The sequence below is a fragment of the Podarcis melisellensis genome (genome assembly GCF_964234715.1).
Source record: "Podarcis melisellensis genome assembly, chromosome: 9".
NCBI lineage: Eukaryota > Metazoa > Chordata > Lepidosauria > Squamata > Lacertidae > Podarcis > Podarcis melisellensis.
In genome coordinates, this window is record NC_138541.1 from 71,773,356 (window position 1) to 71,796,621 (window position 23,266).

At 43.2% G+C, this 23,266-nt stretch overlaps 1 protein-coding gene across 5 annotated transcripts in view; it reads left to right on the plus strand.

Annotated features, from left to right (window-relative positions):
• LDB2 (LIM domain binding 2) overlaps nt 1–23,266 on the plus strand; it is a 229,033-nt gene that overhangs the window by 77,325 nt on the left and 128,442 nt on the right. For 3 of the 5 annotated variants that reach the window (XM_081925734.1, XM_081925731.1, XM_081925730.1), the window contains exon 2: nt 8,610–8,712. In XM_081925734.1, the coding sequence (XP_081781860.1) occupies nt 8,610–8,712 (103 nt within the window). Of the gene's footprint in view, nt 1–8,609; nt 8,720–18,725; nt 18,767–23,266 lie in introns of all 5 variants that reach the window. The other 2 variants (XM_081925732.1, XM_081925733.1) reach the window with 2 other exon arrangements.

The window sequence follows — 23,266 nt, forward strand, 5'->3', positions numbered from 1 at the left end:
TCATACCTCCCCTTTCTGTATTCTAATTTCTGATTAAGTTATCAGCAAATTCTTCCCTTACTTATAACTTAATTTTAGTATTTATTTAATTTCTTTAAATTATCCCTTGCCACAATTAACCCCTTAATTTATGATCCAGCGTCTTTCTAACATTCATTAATTTTACAGTATTTCTTTAGATATTCTTTAAATTTTTCCCAGTCCTCTTCCGCCGTAGCTCTTCTCTGGTCCCGGATTCTGCTCATCATCTCTGCCAGTCCAATATAGTCTATCACCTTCTTCTGCCATTCTTCCACAGTGGGTAGATCTTGCGTCTTCCAGTACTTTCCTTCTTTGACACCAATTGGCCAACTATGCCCAGCAAAAAGGCCTCTGGTTTCTTAGGGAAAGTGTACTTAAGTACCTTTTTCAATTCGTTAGAGATCATTTCCCAGAAAGCCTTAATCCTTGGACACGTCCACCAAAGGTGAAAGAATGTTCCTTCATTTTCTTTACATTTCCAGCGTTTATTATCGGGCAAATGATAAATTTTTGCAAGCTTGACTGGGGTCATGTACCACCTATAAATCATTTTCATAATATTCTCTCTTAAGGCATTACATGCCATCTATTCTACACATATGTGATTTAAAAACAGCAACATCACCTTCAGTCCACTGGGGGAAAGGCACACCAAATCAAAAATAGCTTGGTCTGCGGCATTTACTTTCATTTAGCAACTCAGGTTATTGTTGGTTCCGAGTAGCAGATAATTCATTCTCCTCTTGCCCGTCTGTGGCCCTGAATTGTAAGGAGTCAAAGCGCATTGGAAACCAACCTTTCTTCAGTGTTGCCCATCATATGTCTATCTAGATCTATGGCTTCATAATAAATAAAGGCAGAACTCTGTGGTATAAAAGAGGTTGCATTGCTGCCAAGAACTGTGGCATTGTCCATCCTCCTATATGTTCTGACTCGGTTTCTCACAAATCAAAACAGATAAAACCTAATTCTCAGCATAATGACATGTTGCAAGCTTAACAGGTGCCATTTGGGGTAGGTAGAGTAATAACCTTTTTTGTTCTTACAATAGACAGTTTCACCTTGTGGATCTAGCAAAACAACAGGGCTACATAATTTAAATCTGGCTGTGGACGGTCTGGGAATCAGCATGCTATTGCATGAGTAGAATGTGTCCTTTTATTTAAAATGCATCTCTGGGTTATTTGTGGGGCATAGGAATTTGTTCATTGTTTTATTCAAAATATACAGTAGTCCCCCCCACAAGGTCTGAGGGACAGTGGACTGGTCTCCTGCTGAAAAAGTTTGCTGACCTCTGGACTACAGCTTCCCTGCAGCTGCATTTTAGATTTTGCCATTTGGAAGATTTCCTGTTTGAAAGAGACTTAGCAAACCTAAGTGGGAATAAACCAAGAAAAGGCTATTTTGTGCATTTTTGATACTTCCTGATGGCATGTTCATCATGCCAGTTTATCAGTCACAGAAAGGTATTAGTGTCTCTAAATGTGCAGAGTGTCTGTTCCGGAAATATGTTCCATTTTTTCCATTGCATTATAGAGTACTGCTGCAGTAGTTTCCTTGGCAGAATATGGTGATGCAACAAGCCAGATTGTATGTAATAAGATTATTTACTCCCTGAAAGGGTAGCTTGTTTCAAGCACTTGATTATTTCTCTCAGTGTTATTCTTTTTAAAAATAAAAAAGTTCACACAATACTGGAGGTTAAGTCTTTAATGGGTTGATTTGTCTAAATGTCAGTGTAATCATACTGACATTTCCGGAAACATAAATCCCCCTTGGAATTGCCTTTTTGGGGCAAGCACACAAATAGGGCATAAAGAGACAGCCATTCTCTGTTTTCATACCAGGTATTCATATGTACAGTTATTCTCGACAAGGAAGTTCAGTTTTGTTACCACAGTGAATAGCCATTCATAAACCTAATCCCTCAAAAGGAATCAATTCCTTTCTTTAAAAATCATATAGACTAGGCACTATTGCATCTTGCAAGAATTAATTTAAGTATTCATTGTTGAAGAAGTACTTCGTTTTTTTTCTACCGGTAATATTGTCAATCCATTTCACCAGGTGATCCCAAGCTGTCGTTTTAGTTTACTAGCGAGCATGCACACAGAATTACATGCACAGAGAATTACAGGCGACATCTCAGAGCGCTTTGAGAGCTTTCATATAGTGCCGATTCAGGATTTTGTTTCTCTTTTTTTAAATGAAACCTGGAACCATCTTTCTTGCAGAAAGCTCAGATGGATTCCAAGTTGGAACCTAAACAAAAATGTAAGTTAATTAATAAGGCACTTACAAAACTGGTGTTGTGCTCTGAGTATCAAGTAGAATTTCTGGCAAGAAACTGGATGAGTATCGTTAAATAGAAAACACATTGCTCCTCACGCCAAGCCTTCAGATCTTGCTGCCTGTTTAAACAGACATTGTTCCAGAGATGGCATCTAGCCATTCTCCAAAACGATATGAAGCGAGCACTGGCACTCAAGCCAAGCCATATCAAGAGATATGTGGAACAATGATCAGCAGGAATATAATCCAGGCTGCTGCTTCAGATTTTGGGATAGGCCCCAAAGATTTCAGTTCACGTGCGATAAGGGGTAAGTTTCAAAGGCTTGCAGTTGGATGTGCTCAAGATTGAATTCCGTGTCAAAGACCCCAAGACACCCCTGAATAAAAACACGGTTCACACATCATTTTTGTTTTGGTTTTTGGCATAATTTTGGCCACAACTTTATTGAATTACAGTATGTGAGTGGTTGCTTAGGCATTGGTTAGCGACTATCTGTTCCCACTTGGAGGTAGGAACAGAACTGGCAATCACACCCATGCGGAAGTCAGTAAGGGTAAGCAATTTTGGGGAGAGACTAAAGCTGGGTGCCAGGATCACACCTCTCCCCAAATGCTCCCTGGGGCTCTTGCGTGGCCCTAGCCCCTTGACAGGGGTTTGGTCAAAAGCACGGCGAGCCCCTGGATTCCTTTAATGGAATACCCTTGCAGCAGCAGCAGCACTGGAGGGGCAGACACAGCCAACCCTTACCCCTCCACCAACCAAACCAACCAACCAAAAAATTAAACAATGCCTAACTGCAACCTTACAAGTTGTGACGATTTGCTACGCAGTAGGCAAACCCAAATGGCCCCAGCCAATCAGCCAAATGGTAAAATTCCTACCAGGCCCCTGCTCCAAAGTAGACGACCCCGTGACAGGCATAGCAAGGTCAAACGCAAACAAACCCTAAGATCATGGCCACTGGTCCTATCACCTCCTGGCAAATAGAAGGGGAAGAAATGGAGGCAGTGAGAGATTTTACTTTCTTGGGCTCCATGATCACTGCAGATGGTGACAGCAGTCCCGAAATTAAAAGACGCTTGCTTCTTGGGAGAAAAGCAATGACAAACCTAGACAGCATCTTAAAAAGCAGAGACATAACCTTGCCAATAAAGGTCCGTATAGTTCAAGCTATGGTTTTCCCAGTGGTGATGTATGGAAGTGAGAGCTGGACCATAAAGAAGGCTTATTGCCGAAGAATTGATGCTTTTGAATTCTGGTGCTGGAGGAGACTCTTGAGAGTCCCATGGACTGCAAGAAGATCAAACGTATCCATTCTAAAGGAAATCAGCCCTGAGTGCTCACTGGAAGGACAGATCCTGAAGCTGAGACTCCAATACTTTGGCCACCTCATGAGAAGAGAAGACTCCCTGGAAAAGATCCTGATGTTGGGAAAGATGGAGGGCACAAGGAGAAGGGGACGACAGAGGACGAGATGGTTGAATAGTGTTCTCGAAGCTACCAGCATGAGTTTGACCAAACTGCGGGAGGCAGTGGAAGACAGGAGTGCCTGGCGTGCTCTGGTCCGTGGGGTCATGAAGAGTCGGACACGACTAAACGACTAAACAACAACAACGGGAGGGTAATCCGATGTGCGCAGCGAAAAGAGGAAGCACAGGGACCTATATAGCACCCCCATCAATCAAATAAAATTGCAACCATCAATTTTCCCCAGCAACATTGGGGGTGACCAATCAAATTCGTGGCCTTCCAAACTAACCCGCCCAGCAACAGGGGATGTCATGGTTGCTCCCACCGCAACACGTGCTTTCCATGAAGGAGAACCCGCTTTGCAAAACCAAACTAAAGCAAACAAAAATATTAAGAGCATTTGTTGTACTTGCTTTTTAAAAACATATATATACTATACCTCTATGAACCATAGCTCTTGACACAAGTCAGTCATTTACCCTTTTTAAAAGTAATGTTACTGAGACCTTTGGCATGCATATTTCACCACAAAACTAGCCCCTCTTACACATCGGGCTCTGAAATAAAGTTTACATACGTATACATCCCCCAAACCCAGTGCTTATTAAAATCCATAATTTGTTTTTATTCTTAACAAAACATAATGATAATTCTTGAAATAGTCTGGCCATTTTCAACAATGCAAGAGCCAAGTTAAGTGGAACAGAAGCATAGAATCGTGGAATTGTAGAGTTAGAAGGGATCTCCAAGGATCAACTAGTCCAACTACTTGCAATGCAAGAATCTCAGCTAAAGCATCTGTCACAGATGGCCCCCCAACCCAAGAAGGACACCCACAGTCATATTTCCCACTTTAAAAACAGAATAGGAGAACACTTTGATCCACAGTACTAGGGCAGGAGGCACTTGGCATTGTTTCCCCGTCTCATTTTCATGATGAAAATTGCCATTCTCTCCCCAGGATTATTATTATTTATTTGTAGGGCAAATCATACAGATACAGTGGTACCTTGGTTCTCGAACAGAATGCGTTCCGGGAGTCCATTCGACTCCCGGAACCATTCGAAAACCAAAGCGCGGCTTCCAATTGGCTGCAGGACCAATTGGAAGCCGTGCCAGACGTTTGGCTTTCGAAAATCATTAGAAAACTGGAACACTCACTTCCAGGTTTCAATCGTTTGGGAGCCGATTTGTTTGGAAGCCAAGGCATTCAGCTTCCAAGGTACGACTGTACCACCAACAAGGGTTGCCCCTCACATAGTGCACCAGTAGTAGCCTCCTCGGGAAATCACCAAACGTGACCTTCATGGTCTTCAAGACCTTTTGCCTTGGCCTCATCCAGCAAGGGGAAACAGCCTTCTGCATGTAGATGCACACTGGAAACATATCTGCCTGTATTGTAACCAGACCCCAAAGAACTGACTGACTGTGCCTTTTGAGTGGTACCTCTGGTTGAAAACGGGATCCATTCCGGAGGCCCGTTTGCAACATGAAAAGAGCGCAACCCGCAGCGGTGCGTCTACGCACGCACGGTTTTCTATTCACCGCTTCTGTGCAAGCAAAAGCGGCGAAACCCGGAAGTAACCCTTTCCGGTACTTCTGGGTCGCCGCGGGACGTAACCTGAAAGAGCATAACATGAAGCGGACATAACATGAGGTATGACTGTACATTTAAAGTCCACAGTTGTTACCCATGACTCGCAATGAGAGCATGATTGCAGTAAAGAGCTCTTAAAGAGGCAACTTCTTCATATTATGCATTAAGCTGAAATTGCAAAAGAAAAAAATATGGGGGTAATTTAACAGTTTTAACAGTCAAACTTTATATCAGCAGTGCAGAGTAATTCTGCATCATCCAGCATTCAGACGTTTCGAAATACGGTAACAATGAAATCCAGCATTTCTCTAAAAATCCTCTAAATAATTTTTATTTGAAGAAAATTTGTGACAGAAAATAAAAGGCAAAAATTAAAATGGACTAAATAGAGTGCCTTTTTATGGAAGAAAAACTGACGTGTAGTAGATGTCAAAGGTCACTGGTCATTTCTCCTCTCCTGACCCTTCTGTCTAGTTTCTTCTGCTCTTTCCTTCCTTTTGTCCTCTGCTTTAAATGCATTTTTAAAGTACTTTTCAAAGTATTAATTTTTTGGTCCATTATTTCAACGTTTGAGAGCAGGAGTGTGCTATGTGAAAGGAGTGTTGCCATGGTAATATCTCATTATTGCTGAAATGGAAAATAATTACTTTGCCAAAATCCCAGGTAACCTGTCAGTGCCTGAGTTGAGGGTGCCTGGGGGGGGGGGGGAAGCCTTGACTCTTTGTTGGAAAAGTGGAATTTTAAAAACCGTCTTTCCTCCTTATAATTATACTTCCCCACCCACCCCGCTTTGGTTTCCTACACCATTTGGCTCCGAATGCCATTTGGCATCCTGGCAAATCTCAGAACATATGATTCTAATTGGGAATAGGCCTTCCCTACCGAACTTTTTGCAGTCAACTGACTTCAGTTTCTCTTCTTCTTCTTTTTCTTCTCCTTGATTTAAAGCATGCCGAAAACATCTGATTAAAAATCTGGGATGGCTTTCAAATTGCAAGAGAAAATGGATGTTTATACTTTTTTCCATGTAGAACTCCATAATTGAATTACTACACTTTCCAGCCACTAGAATTTTTATATTTCTGCATAAATGAAAGCAAGAAATACATGACTTGACCAGAAGCCGTGTGAGTTTGGTTTCCCCTGGGGCAGAAGTTCTCAAACTCTGCTGCGGAACCGCCACTTGAAGGCTGCTGTGTGGTTTAGCAGACCACTTACTGATTTTCCCTTTGCATCATTCAAACCTGTGCCATATTACAGAGATCCTGAGCTGTAAGGGAGGGCCTTTTTAGCCTTTTTGATAAATTTGATCTTGGTCCTAATGAACTTGATCTTAATTGTGAGGGTGTGTAGGTGTGGAAACAAATCAAATCAAGAGCAGTACCAAATACATATACTTTTGACTCTTCCACAATCACAGTTTGATAACCTCTGCCCAACAGTTTTCGGGTTTTTTATTATTTTATAATAAATATTTTTATTGGTTTTTACAAAAACAAATCCAAAATAATAAAAAGAAAAAGCTTTTACCATATCCATATACGAGATTCTCTGAATCTCGCAACTTCCCCCCGTCCCCTGCATGGGTCCTTAAAATAATTCTTCTCATTACATTCTCCACATTTTCCATTTCTCTAATTTGTCCATATTTTTCGTTTCTTTACCAGTTATTTTTACAGTCCAGCTAACTTGTTGTTGTTGTTTACAATGGTCTGCTAAGTAAATTAGAATTTCCCCCCATTCTTTTTTAAAGTCCTTATCTTCTTGATTCCTGAGTTTCCCAGTCAGTTTTGCCATTTCAGCATAGTCCAGCAATTTGATTTGCCAATCTTCCTTGGTCGGAACTGTTGGTTCTTTCCATCTTTGGGCTAGTAGCATCCTTGCAGCTGTTGTCACATACATAAACAGTCTTTTCTGGGCTTTTGGGATATCACCCATATACTTTGTGGAGAGAGAGAGTTTCGATTGACAATGCACTGTCCAGGTTTAGAAAATTTATGCTTCGGAGCTGATCTAGGGTTGCCATATTTCGAATAGTAAAAACCAGTACATCACGAAATTGTTGAGTTTTTTGTTTGGTTTTGGTTTTGTAAAACAAAACTCTGCCTTTCCCCTCGGACGTCAATTGAAATCCTGGTAATGTCCGGAAAGGTCAGGACGTATCACAGCCCTAAGCTGATCAGGAATTATTTCACTATGGCTGTCTTCTAAGATGAAGTGAAATTCACAAAGGGAAATAATTGTCTGGAAATATTTTTTTTCTGAAGGAGTGTGTGTGTGTGTGTCATTAATATTCTTTTCTCAAGGGGGCCAATTAGTAGGGAAAATCACTGAATTTGGGATTCTAATCTTGAGATTATCATTGTAATTTTCATTGTTTTTAAGGGGCGGTGGGGTGGTTAGGTCTTGGATTAATAATTGCAGAAATATGTGGTTGGTAGTGGTAGCAATAAATAATAATTATTAATAATAATTATTATTTACTAGTAGTGATAAATAATAACTGTGGGGGGGTATTTTGTTTGTTTGATACTATGTTATATATTTTTGTGTTTTTATATTGTATAATCGCCCTGTGACCCTCGGATGAAGGGCACTATAGAAATTTAATAAATAAAAAGAAATAATAGTACTTACGATGCTGATAACACCATTTAAAGTGTTGTTACAGTGTTAGTGCAGTGCTTATTCTAGTGTGATTTTACATTGTTCGGTGGCAGATTATTTATAAATATAAAATAAATATTATATAAAATTAAATATACTATTTATTTTAAAAGGTTTTTTTAAATAAAAAAATGACTTAGCAACCTTAGTGATATGGTAGAACTGATGGTGTGAGGTAATTTTTGTGGAAACAGCAGCCAAGGCTGACCACTTGTCATACAGTTTTTACAATCCTGGGCAAAACACTATGTGACCAGGCTTAGCCAAAAATTAAGCCAAACTTTGAAGTTGAGGGATGCCAAAAATTGGTTGAGTTTGTGTCTTAAATTGTGTTTTGATTTAATGCAGAATTGCTGTTTTACGGAAGGTGCTTATTTCTACACGTTTGCAAATGGGATTCTTCTTTTCAATACCCAGCCATACTGAATTACTGACAATAGCTTTTCATAATTTTCCTTTGCTGAGAATATATTTTAAAAAGAAAGTGCACCTGAAGGGGGAAAAAGAAGGCAGATTACAACTGATTTCTTTCTGTTAAAAGAATGATTTCTTCCCTCATAGGACAGTGACAACCTCTGGTGGGATGCCTTTGCAACGGAGTTTTTTGAAGATGATGCAACCTTAACTCTTTCATTTTGTTTGGAAGATGGACCAAAGCGATACAGTAAGAGGCAAATGCATTATAATATTCACTTTTGCTTCGTTGTATTTATGCAGTCTCAGAGGGCAGCTGAAGCATGGCACTGTCATGACACTCTTTCAGTGTGTATTGAGTTGCAAATAATAGCTTGCCGTGGAGAAGAGCATTAGACTTCAGCTTTAGAGCATTAGACTTCAACTTTAGACTTCAACTTTTTTTGCTCAGCTACGAAGCTAACTTGGGAAAGTCCCTTGCTCTTAAACGGTGTCACAGGTTTGAGAATAAAATGAAACAACCCCTTGGATGATCGGTGGGATACAGACAAAACCTTTTGCTCAGAAAAATAGGCATTTTGAAATACATACTCATGCTCTGATCGTCGTCTGGGGCCTTGTGCTAAATCCTCTGGATTGTCTTGCTGACCACGGCCTATTGCTATGCTGATCAAGACCTGGTAGTTGTTTTATTGACATCTTTAGTTAGTTTTAAGATTTTGCTGTCTCAGTCCTTTGTTAGTTTTGTGCTGCTGATTTTTTTTAAATGGATATTGTCAATTTGTTAATTTGAATATCTACTGGATTTCATTTTGAGTCTCTTCAGAGAAATGGGTATGATAGAAAAATATAAAATAAGCCTTTCTTCTCTCTCTTTTTTCGGGAGGGTGTGGGGCACTGTGCTAGGGAGATGTTTGATTAAACGGTTACCTGGGAATGATTGAGCATAGAATACCATACCCTCCAACATTCCTCAGATGAAAATAGGGACATTTCTCACTCTCCTGCAACTGACCCTCAGTCCCCCATCTTTTGCCCCCTCAGCACAGCATTTCCTATTGGAAGAAGGGGGAGTCCACCAACAGGATATGGCAACCCCCCTCCACTGTCCTGAGAAAACTCATTAATCCCGGTTTTGTTTTATTCTTTGGTAGATTTACAAAAAAGAAAAGCATTCACCAATAGATAAATTTTAGAAATGGGCAAGATTAGATGGCAATGCATACAGTCCTACCTCGGGTTACAGCCACTTCAGGTTGCGTTTCTTTGGGTTGCGGACTGGCGAAACCTGGAAGTACCGAAATGGGTTACTTCCGGGTTTCGGCGGTTGTGCATGTGCAGAAGTGCTAAATCACGCTTTGCGCATGCGCAGAAACGTCAAATCGCAACCTGCGCATGTGCAGACGCAGGTTGCGAATGTGCATCCCGCACGGATCACGTTCGCAACCCGAGTGTCCACTGTAAAGCATTTTTCAAAAAACGAAAGCAAGACTCATTTTCTTCCGCTCAGCTCCTCCTTTCTTTCTGCCCAGGGTAACCCTGCGCTCTGCCTGCACCTCCGAGCCGGCATATCATGCGAGGGCCGATTGTAGCGGCAGCAGCCTCTCCTCCTCTTCACCTGCTCTCCAGCAGCCACTCAGATCTGCCCAAGGGAGGAGAACGGCAGTGGTGGCCATGGAGAGATCAAGGGATGCGTCCACTGCTGCTGCCGCTCAGGACAAGTGCTGGCTCATTTTCCTCCCCAACTTCGGCAGCGGCACTGGAGGGGGAAATAGGGACATTCCGGGATCAAATCTGAAGCTGGGGTGACTTTTATAATTCTGGGACGCTTGGAGGGTATGGAATTCTGGAAGTGGGTGGGGATTTTGAGTTAGGAGAATAGGCCTGAATAATAATAATAATAATAATAATAATAATAATAATAATAATAATAATAATAATTTATTTATACCCGGCTCATCTGGCTGGGCTTCCTCAGCCACTCTGGGCGGCTTCCAACAAAATATTAATATAGTGTAATACATCAAACATTAAAAGCTTCCCTAAACAGGGCTGCCTTCAAATGTCTTCTAAAAGTCTGGTAGTTGTTGTTCTCTTTGACATCTGGAAGGGAGGGCGTTCCACAGGAAAGGCGCCACTACTGAGAAGGCCCTCTGCCTGGTTCCCTGTAACTTGGCTTCTCGCAGCGAGGGAACCGCCAGAAGGCCTTCAGTGCTGGACCTCAGTGTCCGGGTAGAACGATGGGGGTGGAGACGCTCATGACAACATGAGCTGATATTGGTTTGTAGAACCTAAAGCAGGCACCCCCAGACTCGGCCCTCCGGTTGTTTTGGGACTACAACTCCCATCATCCCTGACCACTGGTCCTGTTAGCTAAGGATGATGGGAGTTGTAGTCCCAAAACATCTGGAGGGCCGAGTTTGAGGATGCCTGACCTTACATAGGTGCGTCCTGTTCTCCCCTCATGTGAATCTGACCCTGAATCCATCTCTCCTGCCAGCCCCCTTCCCAGCCACCCACATATTGGTTGTGCCTGCTATAAGGGTGGAGGCTTCCTGTGCAAATTAAAAGCAACTAGGATTCTGAATTGTGTGGGCAGCTGGTGAATTCTGATTTGTGTGGGCACACAGCAGGCACCCCGCTTCGGGCGTTTATCCCTAATATCCATAGCATGAGCACACAATGGTGGAGCAGGATCAGCAGACACAACACAGTTGCGGTTGTGTGAGGAGGAGAGAACAACTGAAGAGGACTCTGGGCCTGTTGGGCTCTGGGGGTCAAATCCTGTTAGGCTAACGCTTGACTGACTAATAAACTTTTGGACTTGTTAAAGCTTGCCGCAAGCTATGCAGAAAGAATTGGTTCATTGCTAGTTCTGACACAAATGGAAGAACCCAATATAATGTCAGCAAAGAAGCAAATATGTTATTGATGGTCCAAGAAGGTAGAACCCCTGAGTGAGGGGCGGCAAACCTGTGACCCCCCTTGGATGTTGTTTGACTACAACTCCCATCATCCATGACCACTGACTGTGCTAGATGGAGATGATGGTGAGTTGAAGGGCATTTGAAGAGCACCTTGTTGGCTACCCCTGATCTAAATTCGGGTCAACAGATGCCCCCACCATCAACAGATGTTGCTGGAATAATTGACCTCAAAGCAGGGAATTATGGGATATAATAATAATGAATAAATGTAACTGATAGAAGTAGTTATGGAAGGGAAGGATACAATTAGTAGCTCTTGTAAGGAATAATTGGTTAACATTTTTGTTGCATTTGAATCACCAAACAAACAGAGCCATAATTATGGGCATATTAAATACGATTTGCTTAACTATACATTTGTATATAACGCACACACATACATAAGTAATTTTTTTTTATTTAAAAAAAGGAACATGAACAAGAACACGGAAGCATCTGTCGGTCCTCGTCTGAATTGAGCTTCCCCAGTTAAGGAGAAAACAAAAGCTGTACAAATCACAACAACAATTTGTTCTTAGATCACCAGCTCTCAAGGGGGTCCTGCAATTATTTCATCTTTCAGTCAGGGCTTCGGTTTACAGGCTTGCTCTGTTTTGAACTCTCCACATTTAGCAGACAGCACAGTCATTAGAAATTAGTTGTGGCGACAGGAATCTTTTTTACTCTTTGACAAATTCTTTTGTATGTAGCGGCCCTGTTTTGCAGAAGCACAGCCCTGTCCAATCTAACTGGACATTAATTGCTTTTTTACTGATATATCTTTGCCTCTTAGACTGATAATACAACTAGCAAATTTGATATCTGACAAGTTGACTCAACCTAATTGGGACAGATCAGCCACTACCAGTTTTGCTGGAGGCTGTAATTTGAAGGTCTGTACAGTTATCACTTGCTTTGAAACGCGAGAAATAGTAATTCTGTCAACAATAATCCTTTAAATGGTGTTCATAGTAGCTTTTCCTTTGGCTCCTCCGGAAAGAGGCAGCACTTGTCAAATAAACACCCAGAGATAACTGATAAAATGAATTAAATGTGTGTGGGTGATGCAGTGACAGCCAGTCACTACAAGAAATGTAAGAATCTTCCAAGATGTTGAACTCAAAACATGAAGGTGTTGCAGGTGGGTGAGAGGGAGAGAAAAGAAACCAGGATTGTTCTGACTGAATGTGTTGGAAAGTATTTGCTGCATGGCTTTGTAAGTTTTTAATCTGCCTTGTTTCATGAGGATGTGAATCAGTGAAATACTTAAGTCATAGCAACAGAGCGACCTTGCCACTGCTGCCCAGACTGTGGTGCCTCGCTAGACGAAAAGAATTCGTTCCGCGATTCTCTTCGTCTAGCGGTTTTTTCGTCTTGCGAAGCAAGCCCATTGACAGCTTAGCGGATTAGCGCTACAGCTGTCAAGCAGCTTCCAGCGATCAGCTGTTAAGCGGCTTATCAGCGGATCAGCTGTTAAGCGGCTTAAGAAAAGGGCGGAAAAAGCGGAAAAAACCCGCGGGGGGGGGGCGCAAGATTTTTTTCGTCTTGCGAAGCAACTCCATAGGGAAATTCGTTTTGCGAAGCGCCTCCAAAACGGAAAACCCTTTCATCTAGCGGGTTTTCCATCTTGCGAGGCGTTCGTCTTGCGGGGCACCACTGTACTGCACAGAAGGGGCTGTTCTTCCACCCCGCTCAAGCAGCCTTTCCTAGCACTTGGGGGCCAGGCACCCCTCAACCCCTTAATGCACCTCCCCTAGATGCAGGCAGGCACAAGCGACCACTTGTACTAGCTATCACAAATCTCTGAAAGGAATGGGAGCTTCACTGGATCCAGCAGTGGAGCAAGCTGATCAGGCGCCTGGGGCGGCGCATGTGCCCTGCGCCCAGGGGTGGGGTCAGCTGCCCGCGGGGCCAGCCGGGGCAGGAGGCTCTGTGGGGCCTCCAAGGAATCTGCCTGCCTCCTCCCACTCAGCCACCCTACAACTGATGGGGAGGCAGTGGGCAGACCATTTATGGTGGCGCAGAACCTGCAGGTGCCCAAGCCACTGTGTCACTCCCAGGTGTGCTGGTCCCGGGGAGTTACCGTGCGGCGTGGTCCAAGTCCAGTCCGAGGTCAAGGGTGTGGTATGGAGGCTGAAGCAGGGTCCAAGGCAAGGAGTCAGGTGAGGTCAGGAACTCTGGCAGAAGAGCAGGTCAGGGTGCTGGCAGGAACAGGTTTCCAGCAATGTTGCTCCCGCAACCTGGGACTGGGCTGACTGGCCTTTATCTCCTCTGAGGTCTAGGGCGGTCCTGGCCCACAGGTGACTCGCCTCTCCTGGACTTAAGGTGAGCACTCCTCCTGAGAGAACCTAGTTCCCTCCCCCTCTGTGCCCTGAGCCTCTGCAGCTCAGGAGAGGCTGGAGGGTTACTGGACCCAGAGGCAACCTCACCTTCCCCTGACAGGGCTGGGAGAGGAGCACCTGCAGGCAATGGGTCCTCCATCACCTCAGGAGCCAGAGCAGACCCAGCTGATGCCTGCACCTGAGGATCCAGCACAGGTGAGGACCCTTCAGCTTCAAGCCCCAACCCCGGCTCAGCCGGTCCTGGAGGCGGGGACTCCTGTGCAGGCTGGGATTCCTCAGGTTCAGCCTCTGAATCAGATTCCCAGGCCATCACAGCAGGAGAGACACGTGGCTCAGGCGTGCTGCAGGCTCCGTGGTGAGTGTCGCCTGGCATTTTGTCACCCCCCTCAGTGATGACACCCAGGGCGGACCGTCCCCACCACACCCCCTTCCTATGCCCCTGACTGGATCCTAAGCTGGACCTGCTCCTAATAATAATAATAATAATAATAATAATAATAATAATAATAATAATAAAATAAAAATAATAAAAATAAAAAATAAATTATTTATATCCCGCCCTCCCCAGCCAAAGCTGAGCTCAGAGTGGCTAACAACAGTAAAATAATACAGCAATCTAAAATCAATTCATTATAAAATCAGGTCAAATCGAATTAATGGCAACCATTGGGCTAGAGTTCTGTGAGGATTACAGAAGGAGAAGCAGGGTCAGACTGTGCCTTGGCCAAAGGCCTGGCAGAACAGCACCATCTTGCAGGCCATGTGGAAAGATGTCAAGTCCCGCAGGGCCCTAGTTTCTTGTGACAGAGAGTTTCACCAGATCGGGACCACAGCTGAAAAAGCCCAGGCTCTGGTTGAGGCCAGCCTAACCTCCCTGTGGCCCGGGACCTCCAAGATGTTTATGTTTGAAGATGTAAGTTCCTTTGTGGGACATACCAGGAGAGGCGGTCCCATGGGTACGAGGGTCCTAGGCCGTATAGGCTTTAAAGGTTAAAACCAGCACCTTAAACCTGATCCTGTATTCCACCGGGAGCCAGGGCACTGGGTGAATGTGATCCTGCAGCGAGGACCCCGCAAGGAGTCTCGCCGCGGCATTCTGCACCTGCTGGAGTTTCTGGGTCAGCTTCAAGGGCAGCCCCACGTAGAGCGAGTTACAATAATTCAGTCTGGAGGTGACCGTCGCATGGATCACAGTGGCTAGGTATGGGCGAGAGAGGTAAGGAGCCAACTGCTTAGCTTGGTGGAGGTGAAAAACAAGTTCTGGGGACTCAATCTGGGCTTATTTTCTGGGCCAGCCTGGGAACTGGAGTGGCAAAATGACAAGGTTTTCAGGGGGCCCTCCTGCCCTGGGGCATATGAATGGCAGGGTTGCAGACAGAATATTGGGGACAGAATATCCCACCTCCCCATTAAGTCCTGATGCTGCCTTGACAGAATTAGGACTGCATCTTAACTTGTCAGTGGATAAAAACATTTTTATTTTTACAATTTAAATCAGTTTTTTAAAAAATAATAGTACATGTTTAAAAAGGAACCATGGAGAAAAATATCACGCTCTTTGGTTAAGCATTATAAATGCTACAAGAACTCATGTACTGTATTGTATTTAGCATTGTGGAGTTTCTATGGGTACTAGAACCTAAGAGATTCCATTCTCTACATTCACCAGTGCCTAGATCTTGTATGTTATGTTATGTTATGTTATGTTATGTTATGTTATGTTATGGCCTTCAAAAATCAGAGCTCGCAAAATACATAGTTCTCAAATTGTGATTTTTTTTTTAATGCCTCTGCAAATGTAAAGCAAAGACATTTATTTTCCATCTCCTCCACAAACACAATTTTGCTCAGGAACTACTAGTCCAGTGCTCCAGTAATCTAATTATTAATTTATATATGACTTAAGACCAAAATAAGCTTATTTATTCAGGAAATTCCATATAGGGCTTCCAAATAGGGGCATGTAGGATTGCAGCCTTAGTTGTCATGTTTGTGATCTCGGTTAGTATCCTAGTATAAATACAGGGAGAGCGAGATTTGTCTGTTTCTAAGCAGAGCACACAAACATACCTTCTACACAAGCATACACCATTCATGTCCCCTGAAGGACCAGGTGCACAGCCTGGGAGTCATTTTGGACTCACAGCTGTCCATGGAGGTGCAGGTCAATTCTGTGTCCAGGGCGGCTGTCTACCAGCTCCATCTGGTACGTAGGCTGAGACCCTACTTGCCCGCAGACTGCCTCACCAGAGAGGTGGATGCTCTGGTTATCTCCCGCCTGGACTACTGCAATGCACTCTATGTGGAGCTACCTTTGAAGGTGACTTGGAAACTACAACTAATCTAGAATGCAGCAGATAGACTGGTAACTGGAAGTGGGCACCACTGGCTCCTGGTACATTTCCGAGCACAATTCAAAGTATTGGTGCTGACCTTTAAAGCCCTAAATGGCCTTGGCCCAGTATACCTGAAGGAGTGTCTCAACCCTATCATTCAGCCCAGACACTGAGGTCCAGCTCTGAGGGCCTTCTGGTGGTTCCCTCCCTGCAAGAAGTGAGGTTACAGGGTACCAGGCAGAGGGCCTTCTCAGTAGTGGTGCCCGCCCTGTGGAATGCCCTCCCACCAGATGTCAAGGAAATAAATAACTATCTGACTTTTAGGAGACATCTAAAGGCAACCCTGTTTAGGGAAGTTTTTTATGTCTAATGTTTTACAATTTTTATGTGCTATAATCCACCTAGAGTGGCTTGGGGAAACCCAGCCAGATGGGCGGGGTATAAACATCATCATCATTACCTCTCTCTCTCTCTCTCTCTCTCTCTCTCTCTCTCTCTCTCTCTCACACACACACACACACACACACACACACACACACACAGCACCAACTTGAGCAAAACAAAACTTCAGAAAAGCTCCTCCATAAGTGAAGGGAGTGCCTGTCATCTCCTCCCCCCCCATTAAAAAAAATTACAAGGACAACCCAACTGATGCCTGCCTTCAAGAAAATCTGAGACTGGGAGACTCAAATCTTGGGCACTGAATGTTGCACTTCGCTCTGCCATATATGTTCATTTAAATAGCTGATTAAAGGTGCAAGCCAAATCCTTTTTTGAGCTGGCATCAAGAACTGACCACTGCGCCAGCTGCCGTCTGGCACAATGGGTGGCCTCTCTCCCCCTCCCACCTTTTCCATGCAGGGTTCGGATTGTGCCCAAACCCATCTCACCAATTCTTTTGCCGACTTGCCTTCCCATGTGGACCTCCGTAAGTTGTCTCATTCGCATCTCATTGCAGAGGACTGCAAGGAATAAATTATCTTCCAATTTATCCCCATCTATATCGGATCCCTTGAAGTTGATTTTTACTGCAAGCCACTGGAAAAGTGACTATTTCAATGCCTCGATTTATCCAAAAAATTATTAGAAACAAAAGCCCCTCAACAATGGATACCCATATTTGCTTTCGGCAAAGCACTTCCTTCACAACTCCAGATTCTCCATGGTTAAATGGAAATAATAGCGATCCATTTTGGTGGATTGCTGGGATAAATGAGAAATTATCCCATGGCTTAGGCAATGTTTTCCTAAACAATAGATCTTAAATGTTAAATCATTGCCTAAATGCAATTTTACTTCATTTGTTGCACTCTGGTGGTTCAAAGAAATAATTATGTATGCAAAAAAGGACCGACGATAAGGTACAGAGAAGAAATCTGCAGTTATCCCAATAATGAAACATCACTTTCCATGGAAGAAAAACATGTTAAGAGTTTCCTAATCATTGTACAAGAGTAAATGCTAGACTCTGATCCACTGTTGACCAGGTCCTTTGTTTCTCAGAGACAAAATATTTCCAGAACAGATAAAAGAAGCAAGCTTGATTGACAGTCCTTAGCAGAGTCTCATCAGCTGCTGTGCTGACAGTGTATCGGTGTTCATTTTGCTGATGTGGTGAGGGCTGACAGGGTGATTGACAGCCCAAGACTGTGGAGACGGGATAAGATGAAGCATGCTCAGTAAGAATAATCTGCAGTGTTTGTGCAGCACTGCAGAGAACTGGGAAGGTAGCAATTTCAGAGCCAGTTGGCAGAACACAACACATGCCCACAAGTGCTGAGAATGAGAGTTTGCAAAGAATTTCCCCCCCACCTCCCCCCGCAGTTGTGTTTTGTGATTTATATTTTATCGTAGGAACTATAGGTTATGTAACACTCTCAGCGAAACACAAACAAGATTAATAAATTGCTAACAATGATCTCCATAACAATTGCTCAGACATTTCTGATGCTGCTTCAACACATTGCAAACGTTGTATCATTTTTTGTGATTGTTTTGACTGTGCTATTAATCCGTTTTCTGATTTCTGCCACATAAGCTTGAAATTGAAACTAGCCAGCAATTGGAATCAAAATTTGTATGTGATTTCCTTGTAAAGATGAGAATCCTGTTAAACAGATACATGTCGCACATGACCGCTAAGAATGTACTGTAATGTTTCTTAAAGCACAGAGATGCTAGTCTCAATGTTTTTCATGTCACTTTTTCATTGGTACTTAGAAAATTTGTAGAGCGACACCCCCTCAAAAAAAATCTACCCCCCCATCCACAGGTAGTTAATTGGAAGGTACATTTTATCAGTTTTCAGGGTGGAATTGAAATTCCTAGGATGATTTGAGAGAGACGTACTTCCCATGGCAGCACATGGCAGCAGTTTCCCCTCTCTTTCTTCACTTTAAGCTGCTTTTAGAAGAAAAGAAAGAAAATCAAGTATTTTTGCCGCTGCCTGTTCTGCCTTTGGCAGCAGCCGGGTGTTTCTCGTCTGCTATTTCTGCCCTCAGATTGCCCCTGGGATGACACTATGTGATGTAGGGTTATTCTAGGGGCAGTCTGGCAAAGGGCCACTGGGCAGCCACCGCCATAAATAGCGGTAAAAATACTTTTCTTTTCTTTTCACAGTTTAAAGTGGGGGAAAAGAGACAGAGGAAACAACTGCTATGGTAAGTGCACCTCCCCAAGCCATTCAGGGAATTCCCGCACCCTAAGAATTCCACCAAGATTTCGAATAGTTACATTTTCAGAAACAAATGCTTTGTTTTATAGCGGATGGCTGTCAGTTTCATAAGAGGGAGTGTAATATACTTTGCATAGGATAACCAAACATTTAGCTACAAGTCGATCAGGGCATTCAAGTGAAATATATTTTCCAGTCTTATCCTTTGTATTATTATTATTATTATTATTATTATTATTATTATTATTATTATTATTATGTGTGTGTATGGCAAGACACAGGCGCAGTTTAATGTATTCGGGTCTCAAAGCACATTCTTAATAGTACCAAAACAGCATGCTTGCTCTTTTCTGAGTTTCCCTACACAAGCCCCATATATAAATGGCTGGGAGAAGCAACTGCGCCCTTGCATTGCTCCCATTCATTTCAAATTTGTGTCTTTCATCAGTTTTTGTTTTCAAAGGAATGTGTGAAACCTCCCCTTTTATTTCCTTGACTAATGGCTGCATCATCACAAAGATCTATATTGGCTCCCAGTACGTTTCTGAGCACAATTCAAAGTGTTGGTGCTGACCTTTAAAGCCCTTAACAGCCTCGGTCCAGTATACATGAAGGAGTGTCTCCACCCCCATCGTTCTACCCGGTCACTGAGGTCCAGCGCCGAGGGCCTTCTGGCGGTTCCCTCACTGCAAGAAGCCAAGTTACAGGGAACCAGGCAGAGGGCTTTCTTGGTAGTGGCACCTGCCCTGTGGAACACCCTCCCACCAGATGTCAAAGAGAAAAACAACTACCAGATTTTTAGAAGACATCTGAAGGCAGCCCTGTTTAGAGAAGCTTTTAATGTTTAACAGACCATTGTATTTTAATATTTTGTTGGAAGCTGCCCAGAGTGGCTGGGGAAACCCAGCCAGATGGGTGGGGTATAAATAATAAATTATTATTATTATAAAGTGGCCCCATACATTGTTTATGAGGAAGAAGCAGATGTTACACTTCCATTAGGGTGGGATTTTCCCCAGTTCCTCAAATAATTATTAGTGCCCATTCTTCTCATTTCATGGACAGACACTTATTTTATTTCCCCCCCCCAAAAAAAAACCCCCTGTACATATGCCCCTCCAAATAAACATAAAATAAAAACAGCAGTGGGGGAAAACAACTTAATTGTGAGTGGTTTCTTATTTAAGGCATTGACACCTACAGGTTAGCTATTGCACCAAAGAATCAACTAGTAACTGGGGTACTGCATAAAATTATCACCCATGTTTGTTCCCATGGTAGTGCTTAAACTCAAATCTTTTCCGCAACTGCAACCAGGCACCTTGCTGCTGTTTGAAACTGCCCACTCTTTGGACTTCTTCTACATCCAAATCCAATTTTTCTTAATGTATACATGCACATTAATCCTGGGGAATGCAGATGGTTGCCTTCAGCGCAAAGCCTGGGATTCCCCTGGCAAGGCATATTCTGGGATTTCCAAAGCCATCGTTCTTGCTTTTTGTACCTGCTTCCATTGTTGGACAAAACCATTGCAAGTCTCTGCCACTCATTTTCTGTCCCTGTTACATGACAAAACTGTTATCTGACATTCCTTGCATAATTTTCTAGACAGAAATTGCATTTGCCAGAAGTAATAAATTGCTACTGTTTCCAGGGTTAGGCTCGTGCCTATTCCTTTTCATTTCAGCAAAGTCCCAATAATTAAACATCACTCAATAATTACTACATGGCAGAATAATTCCTCCTTTTCTACTTTTTGAGGCTATTTTCTTTGTGTTCCTACTTATCCTCACCCCCCATTTTTTTTGCCATGTTTTGAGATAATTGCTGTGCAGTCTGTGTTATGCGTTGCATGCATAAAGCTGGAGTCTTTGAAAGCCGTAAAAAAAGAAAAGCTGAGTTTTCTTGACCCCTTGCTGTTTTAGCAGTTGCCTCTTGCAGTAATCATATCACAAATCCATCTATAGTGTTTATTTGTTTGAAACATGCTGCTAGATCCTTCCAACCAACAGAATCTAAGTGTGCCAGGGCATTAGGAAAGAATTAAGGGTGATTGCCTAGCTGTTCCGATTCCCACATTGGCTCCTGGTACCATGTTTTCTAGCTGGCAGCGTACCCCATCATTTGCCCTTGAATGGGTACACAGTGCCTGCCCAACACCTTCCCCCTAAGGCATTCTCAAGGTTATACATTAATTAGTTAGCCTTAAGTTGCTGTATGCTGTGAGTGCACATGTTCAAAGGGATTGGTTGAATGATGGGCAAGACCATGAACTTAATGGAGGAAATAGCTAGGCTGCCACTTTTCCAATCAAATTATGCTAATAGGATTCAGCAAGGACTGATGCCTTGCAATGGGGAAGGCTGGAGTTGGGAACAAGCTGTCTGCTTTGTATACCCAAGGCAATAGTCCCCTTGATTCCTTCTGGCTACGGAAGGAATCTTGCTACTGAAGGAGCTAAAACTGGGCTATTCTTGGCTTGAAGAAGCTGGGCTCATAGTCACCAGTTGTGTGCAGGGAGTAAGAGCAAAACGGTAAATTAAAAGTCCCCACTTCCCTCAGCGGGTGGCGCTGTGGTCTAAACCACAGAACCTAGAGCTTGCAGATCGGAAGGTCGGCGGTTCGGATCCCCGCGACAGGGTGAGCTCCCGTTGCTTGGTCCCAACTCCTAGCAGTTCGAAAGCACGTCAAAGTGCAAGTAGATAAATAGGTACCACTCTGGTGGGAAGGTAAACAGCATTTCTGTGCGCTGCTCTGGTTCACCAGAAGTGGCTTAGTCATGCTGGCCACATGACCCAGAAGCTGTACGCTGGCTCCCTCGGCCAATAAAGCGAGATGGGCACTGCAACCCCAGAGTCGGCCACGACTGGACCTAATGGTCAGGGGTCCCTTTACCTTTACCTTACTTCCTTCTTACAGGAGCAGCTTTTGGGCTACACTGGTCATATACATGTGTGTATGTGTGTGTACTCATACACAAATGTTGAACACACACAAATATCCTAAAATATACATACATACATTCTTCTTCTTCTTCTTCTTCTTCTTCTTCTTCTTCTTCTTCTTCTTCATTGAATGTATTTATTGCCCTTCATCTGTAGATCTCAGGGCAGTTCACAACACAAAAAATACAAGATAAAAACACAAAATAAACAACAGCAACAATAACAAAACAAAGCAATATCTCCACCTTCCCACCCTCATACATACATATGGATTGTATATTTATTTTAGTAAAGGAAATAATGTGTGTTCTAGTTTTTTGGAAACAATATATATTGAAAGTATTCAAGAGAGGAGGGTTGTATATTACCAACTTGTTTCTGTCTCCAACACACCTTTTCCCTCACTCGGTTCACATAATACCACAACTACACACATCCTTATCTCTGAAATACCACAGTATGTCATTGCAGCGACCGAGTGTCAAGATTCTAGTACTTGGATCGATTTCAGAGTTTAAATTTCAAGGAGAAACCTAGGGTTGAATCAAGCCTAATGATAAAACAAAACAAAAACAAAAAACACCTGACACAGGTTTCTCCACATCGAAAAGATGCTTGTCATTGCATTGAGCAGATATCCGTTGTTGAGCTTTATAGTTCTTTGGGGGAAAACAACTGTTTCAGTTTCCAATAAAGGGGGAATTCAGTTGGCACGGGGCAGGGAACATTTTTCAGCTCAAGGATCATGTTGCCTTGTGAGGAACCTCTGCCGTCTGAATGCCAGCGATGGGCAGGGCACAGACAAATTTGGACAGAGCAATGGGTGTAGCTGTTGACTTTTGTACAAGAGGCTACATTGCAGCCACATGTTTCAACTCTGCCCACACCTCTGTCCAAGCAAATGAGAGGCATTCAAGAACACTTTCCAACCTGGCAAACATATTCACGGAGGATATAGCACGAGGGGCCTCAGTCCACTATCAACATGTCAACTGTGTTCCTCCGATTTTGGCAGAGAATAGAGGCCAAAATTTCCAGGCACAATCCATGCTGGGCAAATTTGGTGTGGCCCACAAAGCGGCAACTGGCGCAAATTTCCTCCCACATCTTGGCTCCTGTGGTACCTCACGGGAGGGAGAGGAGGGAAGAAGTCTTTATAATGCCCCCCTTCAAGATTTGGGGGTCATTTTGCCCCGCAAGCTTCCCACCCACCCACTCTTGGGTTAGAGCTGTCAGTGAGTGACCTCGGTCACTGGTTGACAGGGCTGAAAATAATTTTTCCCCTCTCAACCCGAGTGGCCCACAGTTGGGGCTGTTTTATAATAATTCTTGTTAAGTTTTCAATTTCACATTTCAAAATAAACATTTTACAAACATATCCAATGACTTCCCTTCTTCTCTTTCCAAGGTTCGTTTTATGTATCATACGTTCCTGCATATTTTACTATAACCATTCAAATCAGTTTTCCACTTTTACATCCATCAAAAATTATTTACCCTGTTGAGTTTATCTTAATGCTGCCAGAGTTTTCAGCTGGGAC